This window comes from Ruditapes philippinarum, unplaced genomic scaffold, assembly GCF_026571515.1.
Source record: "Ruditapes philippinarum isolate M1 unplaced genomic scaffold, ASM2657151v2 ctg2064_1_1_1_1, whole genome shotgun sequence".
In the NCBI taxonomy this organism is placed as follows: domain Eukaryota; kingdom Metazoa; phylum Mollusca; class Bivalvia; order Venerida; family Veneridae; genus Ruditapes; species Ruditapes philippinarum.
In genome coordinates, this window is record NW_026855423.1 from 65,276 (window position 1) to 78,657 (window position 13,382).

Here is a 13,382-nt window from a genome sequence, read left to right on the forward strand (position 1 = left end):
CATTACAAGAATGGCCAAAGTTATTTTAGATGGTATAAGATATAGTAGGCAGTGCCTTTGAACGATGGAGATGGAGAAACGGGTGCCTGGACAAAAACTATTGAAATTTAACTTAAACTTAGTAATGGCATGTACACACCCGACATAAAAAATACAAGGCTTCCTTTAATTTGTACGTTCAGGCGTTCTTCAGACGTTGTATTGTATCCCATCTGTTCGAACATATCTTTTCACTAATCATATTCTTCTCATCCCTAAAAAAAACCGATCCTATACTTTACGTGTGGGACATCTGAGGAAAGTATCGCGGCGTGGCCGAAATAGGGCGTGCTGAGGCCTTTGTCAAAATTGTTGGACTGACTATATTTCTTGTAAAATCGGATGCTAAAATTATATTGTTCCCAACATATATATTATAACAAGTATCACTTTTATCAACTTTTATCAACACAATATGAATCAAAGTATTAGTAAATAATGAATAATGTTACAAAAACATTATAAGTATAAAGAAACGTGACAGACTAACTGGCCTATACACGTCATTTAAAACTTATTTAACACATGATATTGCACAGTTTACAATAGGGTGGGTTTTAGACTTGTTGTTTCTCCATATGATGGTTGTATGTGTGCTTAAGAAAAAGAAACACCCTGTTAACACGGAAATGTGGAAAGTGTGATTTTACATCCCACCCCCGCCCCCGTCCACAAAAAAGCGAAGGCTATGTTCAGTATGTGTGGACAATTTGACCCTATAAAATTGTTCTGTTAAATAAATGTTAAAGGTGCTCTGTCAATGTGCAACAACTACACACGAAAGAAAGTATCTTGAATTCAATCCTTGCTTTCACCGGCAACCAATGAAAGTCGTGCAATGTAAGTCGAAATTTCGAGTTACTAAGTCGAAATTTCGAGATAAGTAACTCGAAATTTCGAGTTAGTAAGTCGAAATTTCGAGTTAGTAAGTCGAAATTTCGAGATAAGTAAGTCGAAATTTCGAGTTAGTAACTCGAAATTTCGAGTTAGTAAGTCGAAATTTCGAGTTAGTAACTCGAAATTTCGAGTTAATAAAAAACATACACCTGGCACTAATGCTCTTCCGTATATGACTGTATAAAACATGATTAAAAAAAACGTTATTATATATTAATTTAAAGCATTAGTTGTCGTTTTACCGGAAACTAACGTCATTTATCGCGCGGCTACTAATAAGTCAGTAAGGCACTACTAAGACAAAAAATAAGCTATTACATCATGTTAAACAGTAATTATACGTAATCTCTAATACCAAGTATAATTATAATTAATACCAAATAACTGCTGATTTAATTTGAATACCGGAATAACTTATCATATCCTGTTTGTTTTTGGTTAATGTTGTTTTTTTACTGTTTTTTGTAGAACAACAACATGAGTTATAAAAAACATTTCAAAGTATGATATACGAATTACGGATTTCAAAATGACATTATGCTCATATGTCATTGTAAAATTGAACTAAATTGACGATATTGTTAAAAAAAATGACTATATTATTATAATGGCGAGTGACCAACAGTTAATATTGCAAAAGAGTTAAAGATAAAATATAAATCTCACTATATATCCTCTGATCGGCATTATGTCACCTTAAAAAATTCATTTGTACATTTAGCATATGTTTACTATTCAAGACATTTTTTTTACTTTTATTTTTATAACGTTTCCTAGTGGGACTGTTCTAGGGAAGCTATATTGTACAATGTTTACCTGCAACAATCCAGTACAGCATATATGTTGAACGATCGTCATTGTTTAGAATGTCTGTTATATTTGTTGACTGGAAATAATCTAGCGACAGGTGAACCTAAATAAGAAAAAAGTAATGTTGCACAATATTTGGTTATAACAACTTTTACATGATCAATTACTTAATTTACACAAAGACTACATTTGTGGGTACTTTGTTGACAAAAGAAAGTAAATTTGTAAATAAAAGCTCATTAATATTAAATATGTAATGAATGAACATATGTACGGACAACTTTGTCCAACTTTTTTTATGCAATGCAATAATCAAATTTTAAGATCGACTTATAACGTTATTTGTGGCATTTGTTAGTTTGATGCTATGATGTCCCCTATCTATGAAATTTAAAAATTAACATGTATGGTCTTCAGAGTATGAAACTAAGCAACATTGACTTGTAAGTTTATATGGGTGCCAGCCTGCATAGCTGAATCGGTTAGAGCGCGATACTTGTAATCTCGACATTGTGGGTTCGATTCTCGGACTGGTCAACTAAAATTACTAATCAGTCTTTCGTATGAGAATTTAAATCGAGGTCCCGTGTCTGAGTGCTTTAACATTTGGCACGGCAGGCGAAAGAACCAGGAGAAGATTCTGGATTTGGGGCATCTTTGTGTATCTGTTTCTTGCACTATCCTCCAAAAATCTAAAATGACTTATACTTTTCTGGAGGACTCGCCCATATGGGCAACCAGAGGCGAGTAGGAACGCATACACACATTATAAGTTTTTATTTTTATGAGGTTTTAAATGAAATAATACTAACTTACATGAATGTTTCTCGTTGTATTGTTTTATATAAACAATGACAAAACAAACATACCTTCAACATGACGAGGTATTTTAAACCGAATGCACACGTATATGTGATCAACATGGCGAAATCTACCATGTTATATAACGACAGACAGTACGCCTTCACTCCATCGTGGTAAATCTGTGTACATTCATGGTACAAAAACCCTGAAACATAAAGTTATATTTTCAGTTTTTTATATTCGCTTTGCATGTAATAATGAGGCTATTATACATTGTTTAGCACAATAATCAACACACAGCTGCGAAACCTATAAATGACAAATGATAGTTGTCTCCCTTTGTATAAAATATTGTAAGATGAACATTATGAAACATATTTGTAGGATGGACTTCGGCCATTGACAAGAGTCATTTCCGCTAGTAATGAAATATACTCGTTTATTAATAATCACCGATGCATTTAATTGCCGACTGCCATTTTTTTTAAATTCATGTTTGACTAATATCGAAATACATGACAATAGACATCCGTGTCATGAATAAATTATATAGGTACGTATGTTTTTAAATCTTAATATCGTAGAGTTAATTTAAATTGCATAAAGATGATTATGTATAAAATATATACAGTAATTTATAAAAATGGCAGTGGTGTGAGAGACAATGATGCATGTCCGTAAAAGAATCAGGGAAAGGTCAAATGTTAGAAAACGGTTATAAGAGCAGAACCTTTTTAATGACATTTAATTGAGTGGAAATATATATCCCGAGATATGGTTATATAATATAGGTAACCTTTGCTTGTGTGACGCTTCATACTTGTCATAAGATATTGATTATATTTGAGCCGCGTCACGACAAAATCAACATAATGGGTTTGCGACCAGCATGGATCCAGACCAGCCTGCGCATCCGCGCAGTCTGATCAGGATCCATGCTTTTCTTTTACCAACTCTATTACAAGTAGAGAAACTGAAACCGAAAAAGAATGGATCCTAATAAGACTGCGCGGATTCGCAGGCTGGTCTTGATCCATGCTGGTCGCAAACCCATTATGTTGGTTTTGCCTTGACGCGGCTCATTTTATATTTCTACCTTTCATTAATCATTTACATATTTTATCAAAGAATGTTAATAGTGTAATGCATGTCTCGTGAGAGCACGATCAAACAATTATCATAACAATACGATCAGATCTATCAACATTTTAATATGTTATTATACCGATATTTATTTCAGAATTTCTACGAAAACGAACGATTCCTTTATGACTATATATCACTAGTAGGCATGATCACGTGATTTCATATGACGGTTACCATGGACACGTGAGCTTACCTACAACCCAGATTGAAATCAATAGTTGTGTTGTGGTAGGAACCATTTGTCGTATAGGAATATCATTTCCATAAGAGTAGCTACTGGGAGATCTGTTCTTCATCTCCTGGTATTTTTCAAACAGTTGAGGGTAGTCAGAGCCTGCAATTATACATGTTTGTTACATCTTGAGGCTATGTTATACAATAATATGCTACATATAGATGTTAATTGAAAGGCAGAGCTAAGACATTACACATAATTGCAATGAAACATTTCGTCAGCAAATCCCATGTCAAAATGTTAGTCACGTTTGCTAAAGCAAATAACAATGATCATAAATAAATAAATAAATAAATAAATAAATAAATAAATAAATAAAAGTTATTTTTATTTAGATGATAAAAGTTATACATTTATATGATAAAGATTTTTAACGACGAAAGTACATTTTGTTAAAATAGCAATGTCATCATTTTTATCCATCTCAAATAGGTTCTTAGATAAACGTCAAAATAAATGTATACATCTTACAGCAGATTTATTTCCATCGGAATAAAAGCTGCTATGCTAATTAGGCAAGAAGTTTGTTTCCTGTATTAAAACAAACATAATATATGGCCTATATGCTTTAGGTTAAAGAAAGTATATGTTCTTATGTTAACAACGTGTTATTAACATAAAGACAGGGTTTAATACATAATTATTCAATTGCAACATTTGAAAATGAAAGTTACAGTATACATGTTACAATTTAGAAAGGTCTACACATTTCTTTACATTCATAAATTCAGAATTTCATACACATTATCAACAATAGAAAATCAGATTAGAAGGACCTTTATGTACATGCACTTTTCATACAAAGTCAGACGAGATATTTTCGTCCCGAAGAGGTGATCTGGTCAAATACAAGAAATAAATATAATTTACTTAGCGTGCTGTTTTTGCGGAGGATATATGTGTCCTCACTCGTTGAGATGACACTCATTAGCAGAAATGCGACAAAAGATGCTGAGTGCACTGTGAACTTTATCCATGGGAATTGTAGAACTTTTAAAACCTGTGAATGGAAATTAACATACTAACATACCAGAATTGTTACATGTTATTTTCCGAACTTATAAAACCCGGAAACAATTTAATCAACGCAAGATAAGAAACGTGTACATATAAGGGTCTCTAAGTAAAGTTGTATTATTTACAGATCAGACTATTTTCTTATCAAAGATTAAATACATCATAATGAAAACGAAGACAATCATACATGTACATTACTAACATTAACGAGATTTAACGCTACATTTGAAATAAGCTTTAAGATGCATCAATAATGAATGTAATAAACCGTCATAAAATAATTAAAATGTCGTGAATGAAGCTTCTATAAAACATTAGGCACATTAATGGTGTTCTGAGATAAACCTGTCGAAATAAGTCATGTAGAAGATTGAGTCAAACGAAACTACACTTATTGAACTCCCAATCAATATATTTAAAATATTTTGTGAAAGAACAAAAGTGACCATATTTTCACAACAAAATTTCATCTACTGGATGTCGTTTAAGAGAAATTTCAAAAAAATAAAATTTTCGTTATGTTTTTCCTACCTTTATTTTTGTTTTTGGTGTGATTATATAAATAAGATTGAGAAACGGGTATGCCAATATGAAGGCAAACACCATCAGGATCCTTTTAACAATGTTTGCCTTTAGGAACGGGCCGATACCTTCATACCAGCTTCTATCTAGCCTCTGCTGACAACTAGGATGTGATACAAACTGAAATATACAAGTGAACTCTAAAATATACAAGAGAACTCTAAAATATACAAGGGAACTCTGACATATACAAGGGAACTCTGAAATATACAAGTGAATTCTAAAATATACAAGAGAACTCTAAAATATACAAGGGAACTCTGAAATATACAAGGGAACTCTGAAATATACAAGGGAACTCTAAATTATGCAAGAGAGTTCTGAAATATGCAAGGAAACTCTGAAATATACAAGGGAACTCTGAAATATACAAGGGAACTCTAAATTATGCAAGAGAGTTCTGAAATATGCAAGGAAACTTATCTTGGTAAATGATTAGAAAAGAATAAAGATTACGATATCTTTTCCATGGAAATATTCATTTATCGTTTCACAAACCTAAAATGGAGGTAACAAATTTCTAAGTTCTGTCCCTATAGAATAGGGTGACAAACACGAAAAAGAGCTAAAGAAATAAATTTTTTGCCACAATAGAGCTGAATTAAATTCTTTTAAATTTAAGTAAAACCAAGGAAACTAATGGCACGCGATGCCCATATACTATGTCCTGTAAGACAATGTTGCTGGAACTATATTACCACATATGAGGTCAAAGTAGTATCTTCAACTCACCTGGAAAATATAGCTCGAAACAGAGACGAGACTGGTAGAACAGACATCTTCAATATATTTATAAGTGCAGGGAGTAGACTTGAAAAATTTAGATCGGCTATTATCATGTATTATGTATCTTTATATTCAACCTTTAGTATATATTTAAATGCAAATGACAATGACTGTACTAATACAGGCAGAGAAAACATTGGAAAATATATTTAAAAAAAACAACGTGACAATTTCATAAGATATTAGAATATCATAGAAAAACCTTAATCTTGAAATTCTAGTAATAACCCTTACCTTATTTCCCCTTCTTATACATCTAGTAACCTCACTTTTTTATTCTAATAATTAAGTTCACATTTTCCTCCCTTTATAATGACTCTCACCCTTTTTTTTCTCATTTTGATAATCACCCTTACCTTTTTCATTCTAATAATGACCCTCAACTTTTTCAGTCTAATAATGAACCTCACCTTTGTTTTCATTCTAATAATGACCCTCGACTTTTTTCAGTCTAATAATGAACCTCACCATTGTTTTCATTCTAATAATGGCCCTCAACTTTTTTCCGTCTAATAATGAATCTTACCTTTGTTTTCATTCTAATAATGACCCTCAACTTTGTTCAGTCTAATAATGAACCTCACCTTCTTCTGATTCTAATAATGACCCTCAACTTTTTTTCTAATTCTTAAAACGACCCTTATATTTTTTTTTCTCATTCTAATAATGACCCTTAACTTTTTTCAGTCTAATAATGAACCTCACCTTTGTTTTCATTCTAATAATGGCCCTCAATTTTTTTCAGTCTAATAATGAACCTCACCTTTGTTTTACATTCTAATAATGACTCTCAACTTTTTTCATTCTAATAATGACCCTCAACTTTTTTCAGTCTAATAATGAACCTCACCTTTTTCTGATTGTAATAATGACCCTCACCTTTTTCTCTCCATATTGTAAAGCCAAGCGCAGTCTTGCCAGTGAACTGTACTTCTCTTCGTTAGGTTTTCCTGCTTTATTTAACACAAGTTCTAGCTCATCCTGAGTCCTCACACGATCCAGTAACTTGACCACGTATGCACTTAACTGATTAGATAATTCTCTATACTCTTGCTGTAGTAAATAAAAACATTACAATTTTGTAAACAACTTTTATAATGATTTCATAAACACGTAAACCAAAGCAAAATAATTGCTATCGTCGACGAAATCACTAACAGATTTTCTGCTATCTTTCAAACAACAACCTTCATTTAGAGCAGCAACAGCAACAACAAACAAATCGTCCCCATTATCAGCGCCATCATTAAGTAACACCACCATTAACATAGCCATTACTTCAATGTTATCGACTTAAAGGTCATTCGCGTTATAATTATTATCACAAATATTAAACACATGATATTAGTGTTTTTAATCGAAATCATCATTACAGTGGTATAATTGTTGAAAAGTTACAATGTATGTTTCCTACATGCCTACATTTCTTTAATTGTCAAATTGAATAAAAATTAAGTCAAATAAATTCTTTTTTTTTTCCTGTCTGCTGAATAAAATTATTGTATTATTTTGATAAAAAAAATTAGTGTTCATGTCTTGTTTTCAAATGAATTGGTAAATGCATAAATTAGTTGTGTCGATTATTTCGAGCTCACTGAACTTGAAGTGTATATGTAATTGACAGGCGGATAGATACGCCACTCAAGAACATCGCATTGTATTTTGCCCGCCCGCCGATCCCTTTTATTGTTGTCAGTCTTAGACAATTTGTTCTCACTTAAAACATGTAAAATAGCCATTATTTTATTTACTTACACCAAGATTAGGCAAATGTTACAATATAACTGTAGTCAGTGAATTATGAAAAGCATGTTTTTAACTTAATTGGCAGTAAAGCTTTTGGTTGTTGCTATCCGTAGATATCGACATGAAAATAATCAAGATAATAGTTTATTTTACAGACTTTGAGCGATTTCACAGGTTAAGCTTCCGGTGACAAAAAGTGTTATAATTTGTATTGATGTGTTTTTAACGATATTGAAACAATGCGAAGGCCTTCATCCTATTTCAGTGTTGTTGTTTATTCTGTCCAAGACTGAATGTCTTATAACTCTTATTGGGTGATAAATGATTTATTTTCGTTTAAGCGAAGCGAATTAGAAAATAACTAACTTAAATTTATACAAATACCATGTTTACAGTTATGCAATACTTTATAATCCGAAAGATTTACTTCGGAATCCGATAATTACCGAACAGTGGTCATTGAATATTCAAATGCCTCAGGTCAAGGTTGATAAATAATATCGACTTAAACACCATTAGTGTTATAATAAGTATTACAAATATTAAACACATAATATTATTTTATTCAATCGAAATCGTCATTTTAGTGTTATCATTGTTGAAAAGTTACAATGTTTGTTTTATACATTTCTTTGTCAAAATGAATAAAAATCAAGTCAAATAAATTCTTATTTTCCTGTCTACTAAATGAAATTATTGTACTGTTTTGATAATTGAAAAACATAGGAAAATTCGTGTTCACGTCTTGTTTTCAAATGAATTGGGAATTTATAAATGCATTTTGCCTTATTTGGACTCGTAAAGTTATTTATTTTTAAACGTAAATACAATACAACGTATTTGTTACAAAAAGCTAAATTTAATACAGAGCCAAGTCTTATTTAGATACAGGAATGTATAGCTATAATAGAAGAAGTTGTACTAAGTATAATCATAAGTATTTCCTTGATTAAAGCCCGTATTGCAAACTCTTCGTTATGTTTAGAATTGATTGTTCGATATTTCCTTATTCATATTTGAAATTTGCACTGTAACGAAATACTGTGTAAATATAAAAGTTCTATTCTATTCTGTTATGTCTGTTCATGTTAACGTAAGAGAATTGTCACCTTTATTAGTCCTTAATTGTTTTGTATCAGTTAGGCCTTAAATTGAATTGGTCTTTAATGGAAGGTCTGTTATACCATTAATAAATATGTTGCTAGTATTTAGTATCATCATACATGTACATATCGTGAAACAACGAAAGAATTATATGAGCCGTGTCATGACAAAACCAACATAATGGGTTTGCGACCAGCATGGATCCAGACCAGCCTGCGCATCCGCGCAGTCTGATCAGGATCCATGCTGTTCGCTATCAGTTTCTCTACTTGTTATAGGGTTTGTAAGCGAACAGCATGGATCCTGATCAGACTGCGCGGATGCGCAGGCTGGTCTGGATCCATGCTGGTCGCAAACCCATTATGTTGGTTTTGTCATGACGCGGCTCATATGTGAATGTTTTTGGTAACCTGAGATAAACGATCAGATATATAAAGCAGATAATGAATTATTCTAAAAAAAAATATTATTTAAAAAATTTCATCAAATTAGTGTTTCATACTAAATCACGTAGACCTCTATCAACATTTCTTTCCAAGATATATTTTATAGGAATATTAAATTGATTCATTTTTATTGTTTTTTTTATCAATATTTGAAAATACTTATGGAAATATACAATACAGTACAAATTAATTTATTGTAAATAAAACATTATGACAAATGTATAATGTTAAGCACAAAACATTAATACACATTTATGAAAATGGAGATCAAATATGACATGAAAAATAACAATATTTCTTGAAAGGTCTTATATTAATAAGGAAATATCAGGTTGCACAAATGAGATTAAATGATTAATTATGATAATACATAGGGGTGTGGATCGTCAGATAAGTGACAATCCGATCCGATCCACGATTCAGCACTTACGATCACAAATCGAACCACGAATCTTTTGTTATTAAGACACATAAAAATACATGAACGTTGGTTCTTAAACACATGTTTATTTGTTTATTATACCCCCGCACAACAAAGTTGTAAGGGGGGTATACTGGAATCAGCTTGTCCGTCCGGCCGTCCGTCCGTCGGTTTTTTCTTGTCCGCCCAATAACTTAAGATTCCTTTGACCTACAGTTTTCATATTTGGCATGGAGGTTAGTCATGATTAGTAGATGACCCCTATTGATTTTGAGGTCACCAGGTCAAAGGTCAAGGTCACAGGGGCCTTGACTTCAAAAAGCTTGTCCGCCCAATAACTTAAGATTCCTTTGACCTACAGTCTTCATATTTGGCATGGAGGTTAGTCATGATTAGTAGATGACCCCTATTGATTTTGAGGTCACCAGGTCAAAGGTCAAGGTCACAGGGGCCTTGACTTTAAAAAGCTTGTCCGCCCAATAACTTAAGATTCCTTTGACCCACAGTCTTCATATTTGGCATGGAGGTTAGTCATGATTAGTAGATGACCCCTATTGATTTTGAGGTCACCAGGTCAAAGGTCAAGGTCACAGGGGCCTTGACTTTAAAAAGCTTGTCCGCCCAATAACTTAAGATTCCTTTGACCCACAGTCTTCATATTTGGCATGGAGGTTAGTCATGATTAGTAGATGACCCCTATTGATTTTGAGGTCACCAGGTCAAAGGTCAAGGTCACAGGGGCCTTGACTTCAAAAAGCTTGTCCGCCCAATAACTTAAGATTCCTTTGACCCACAGTCTTCATATTTGGCATGGAGGTTAGTCATGATTAGTAGATGACCCCTATTGACTTTGAGGTCAAAGTTCAAGGTAACAGGGGCCTTGACTTCAAAAAGCTTGTCCGCCCTATAACTTTAGATTCCTTTGACCCACAGTCTTCATATTTGGCATGGAGGTTAGTCATGATTAGTAGATGACCCCTATTGATTTTGAGGTCACATGATCAAAGGTCAAGGTCATAGGGACTTTGACTTCAAAACGTTTGTCCACCCATTAACTTAAGATTCCTTTGACCCACAGTCTTCTTATTTGGCATGGATGTTGATCATGACTATAAGGTGACCCCTATTGATTTTGAGGTCACTGGGTCAAAGGTCAAGGTCACAGGGACTTTGACAAAAGCTTTTCTTCTCAATTGCTAAAGAATGTCCTGTCCGCAATGTATTGATTTTGACATTTTCACATTTGAAGCATGTAGAATACATAACTTAGCAATGCACTGGCTTAGTAACCTCAGATTTGGCAGGGAGGTTTTCCTTGAGCTCTTAATGGCCACTGTTGATTATGACAAAGTGGTATGCGGGGGTATTCACGCCATGATAGTGGCAGTTCTAGTTTTTCTTAAAACATATAGAAAATAAAACATATTTGCCAATATAAACTGGGTTTTATTTATTTATTCTTTGCATAAGTGTACATCTGAGAAACCTTTATGGTGATTTTGTGATATCTGAAAAATAACTGCCATAGATAGTCAACAACCATACTTATGACTTAAACCAGATTCACCAGTCAGCCCCTAAAATTTACATGTTATGAAGAATGGAAGCAATGTCCTTGGTTTCATTAAAGTTTTTTTTCAAAAAAATTAATTGATCAAGACACTGAGGGTCAAGACATAACCTAGTTGCTGTAACAATATCTCCAGCAGTTGAAAATATACGTTCTGAAGCAACAGAACTTGCTTGTACATACAGGTAATACTTTACGAGCCTAGAAAGACGAGGTAACCTGACAGCAATGCCCTTCCAGAACTTCAAGGGATCCTCAAAGGATAGCACTTTTGACTCACATTTGTACATTTCAATTTCCTTGCAAATAAGCTCTTCATTGGAAAGAGGTGGCTCCTTCATCATCATCTATCAGGAAACTAAGACCAGATCTCATTTTCTTTGCAGGAAATAAAATTGGGTCCTCGATTTTAGGCTCCACCGAGTCTAGCTGGCTTGGGAGAGCTGGCAATGGTGGTAAGTCTGTCTGTATTGAAGGTTCCTCTAATTCAGATTTTACCTTAATTGGCAGGTGTGGAGGCAAAGCCATCAGTTTATCCTTAAGTCTGTCCCAAACAGCTAATGGGGCTTTGTACTTTACCCTGGGAATTAATACATCATACAGATATTCTCTCTATATTAGCAAAATACAAGAAAAACTTCGAAAGACTGAATGGCTTTATTTTCAATTTAGAATTTATTAAAGATTCAAATTTATTAAAAGTCGGCCACCAAGAACAATATTCCTTTAGCTCTCTATCTAGGACACACTGACAAAAAATGAAACTCTGCTTCAATTGTGTTCATGTAACAGGAGTTACATGTACATAGCCGTTGCTCACGCGGAGTGTTCCTAAGTCTTTCAGTTTCAAGTTTTGAAATTTTATCGAAACACTGCTCGTAATCGATGAAAATACAGTAGAGCTTCTGTTTGGAATGAAGTACCTTAGAAATGCCTGTTACAGTCAGTGTTAGATTTTCCATTTTAAAATCAAATTGGTTGTTTGACAGTTTATTGTGTTTGTCAAGCGATTAAGTAATATTTGCATATATATTTTCGCTAATATGTTGATCAATGATATTCCGCAATAACTCTTAACAACATTTATATAACCCTTTTTAACCATTGCGTTTTGATTCCTTGTCCCCATGCAGTGGGATATTCATAATCATTAAAAATCTGTGAAATAAACCCACACTTTAAGATAAGTTGCGTTCATCAAATATGACAAAGAACATGAAGACATTTGGTGTAATATTAAGCTGAATCATGGGTCATTTATGTCGATGACCCTCTGTATTACGCTATTAGTAATCATTTCACGTCAATGTTTACAAAGCCTTTTTGAGGACACTGTCAGACAATTTCGTGACATATAATGAATTGGAAGTAATCACGCTATTGTTTAAATATAGCGATTAAACATACTGTCGATTATGGATTGGCATATATTTTCTATGTCGTGCAAGCACTTCTTGTGGAAAAAAATAAAATGTTACAACGCAGACTTTGAAGGTTTAACCTTTTGAACTTAAAAATCAGTCAAAATGCAACGTTTGAAGAAAGACGTTTTTAAGCCAAAGAATGTATTCTCGAGAAAATGGACGGAAATTTGATTATACATATAGAAATCCAATGTAATTTTAATGGTCAGATAAATTGTACATAGTTACTGTTTATCAATATTTCCACTATTACTCCTCTAGGTGCGTTTTGAAACGAAAATTTGAAAATGTTAAAATGTTTGCTGTAAAATATCTACCTCTAGGTTATTCAGTTTATTTCCTTTATATTGAAATT

At 33.0% G+C, this 13,382-nt stretch overlaps 1 protein-coding gene across 1 annotated transcript in view; it reads right to left on the reverse strand.

Moving 5' to 3' along the window:
- Nucleotides 1-13,382, reverse strand: part of LOC132743270 (short transient receptor potential channel 7-like) — a 44,553-nt gene that overhangs the window by 11,762 nt on the left and 19,409 nt on the right. Inside the window, exons 4-9 of the mRNA XM_060731803.1 lie at nucleotides 7,196-7,369; nucleotides 5,480-5,650; nucleotides 4,802-4,931; nucleotides 3,890-4,030; nucleotides 2,616-2,755; nucleotides 1,753-1,849 (exon numbers count right to left, since the gene is read on the reverse strand). Of these exons, the coding sequence (XP_060587786.1) occupies nucleotides 1,753-1,849; nucleotides 2,616-2,755; nucleotides 3,890-4,030; nucleotides 4,802-4,931; nucleotides 5,480-5,650; nucleotides 7,196-7,369 (853 nt within the window). The remainder of the gene's footprint in view (nucleotides 1-1,752; nucleotides 1,850-2,615; nucleotides 2,756-3,889; nucleotides 4,031-4,801; nucleotides 4,932-5,479; nucleotides 5,651-7,195; nucleotides 7,370-13,382) is intronic.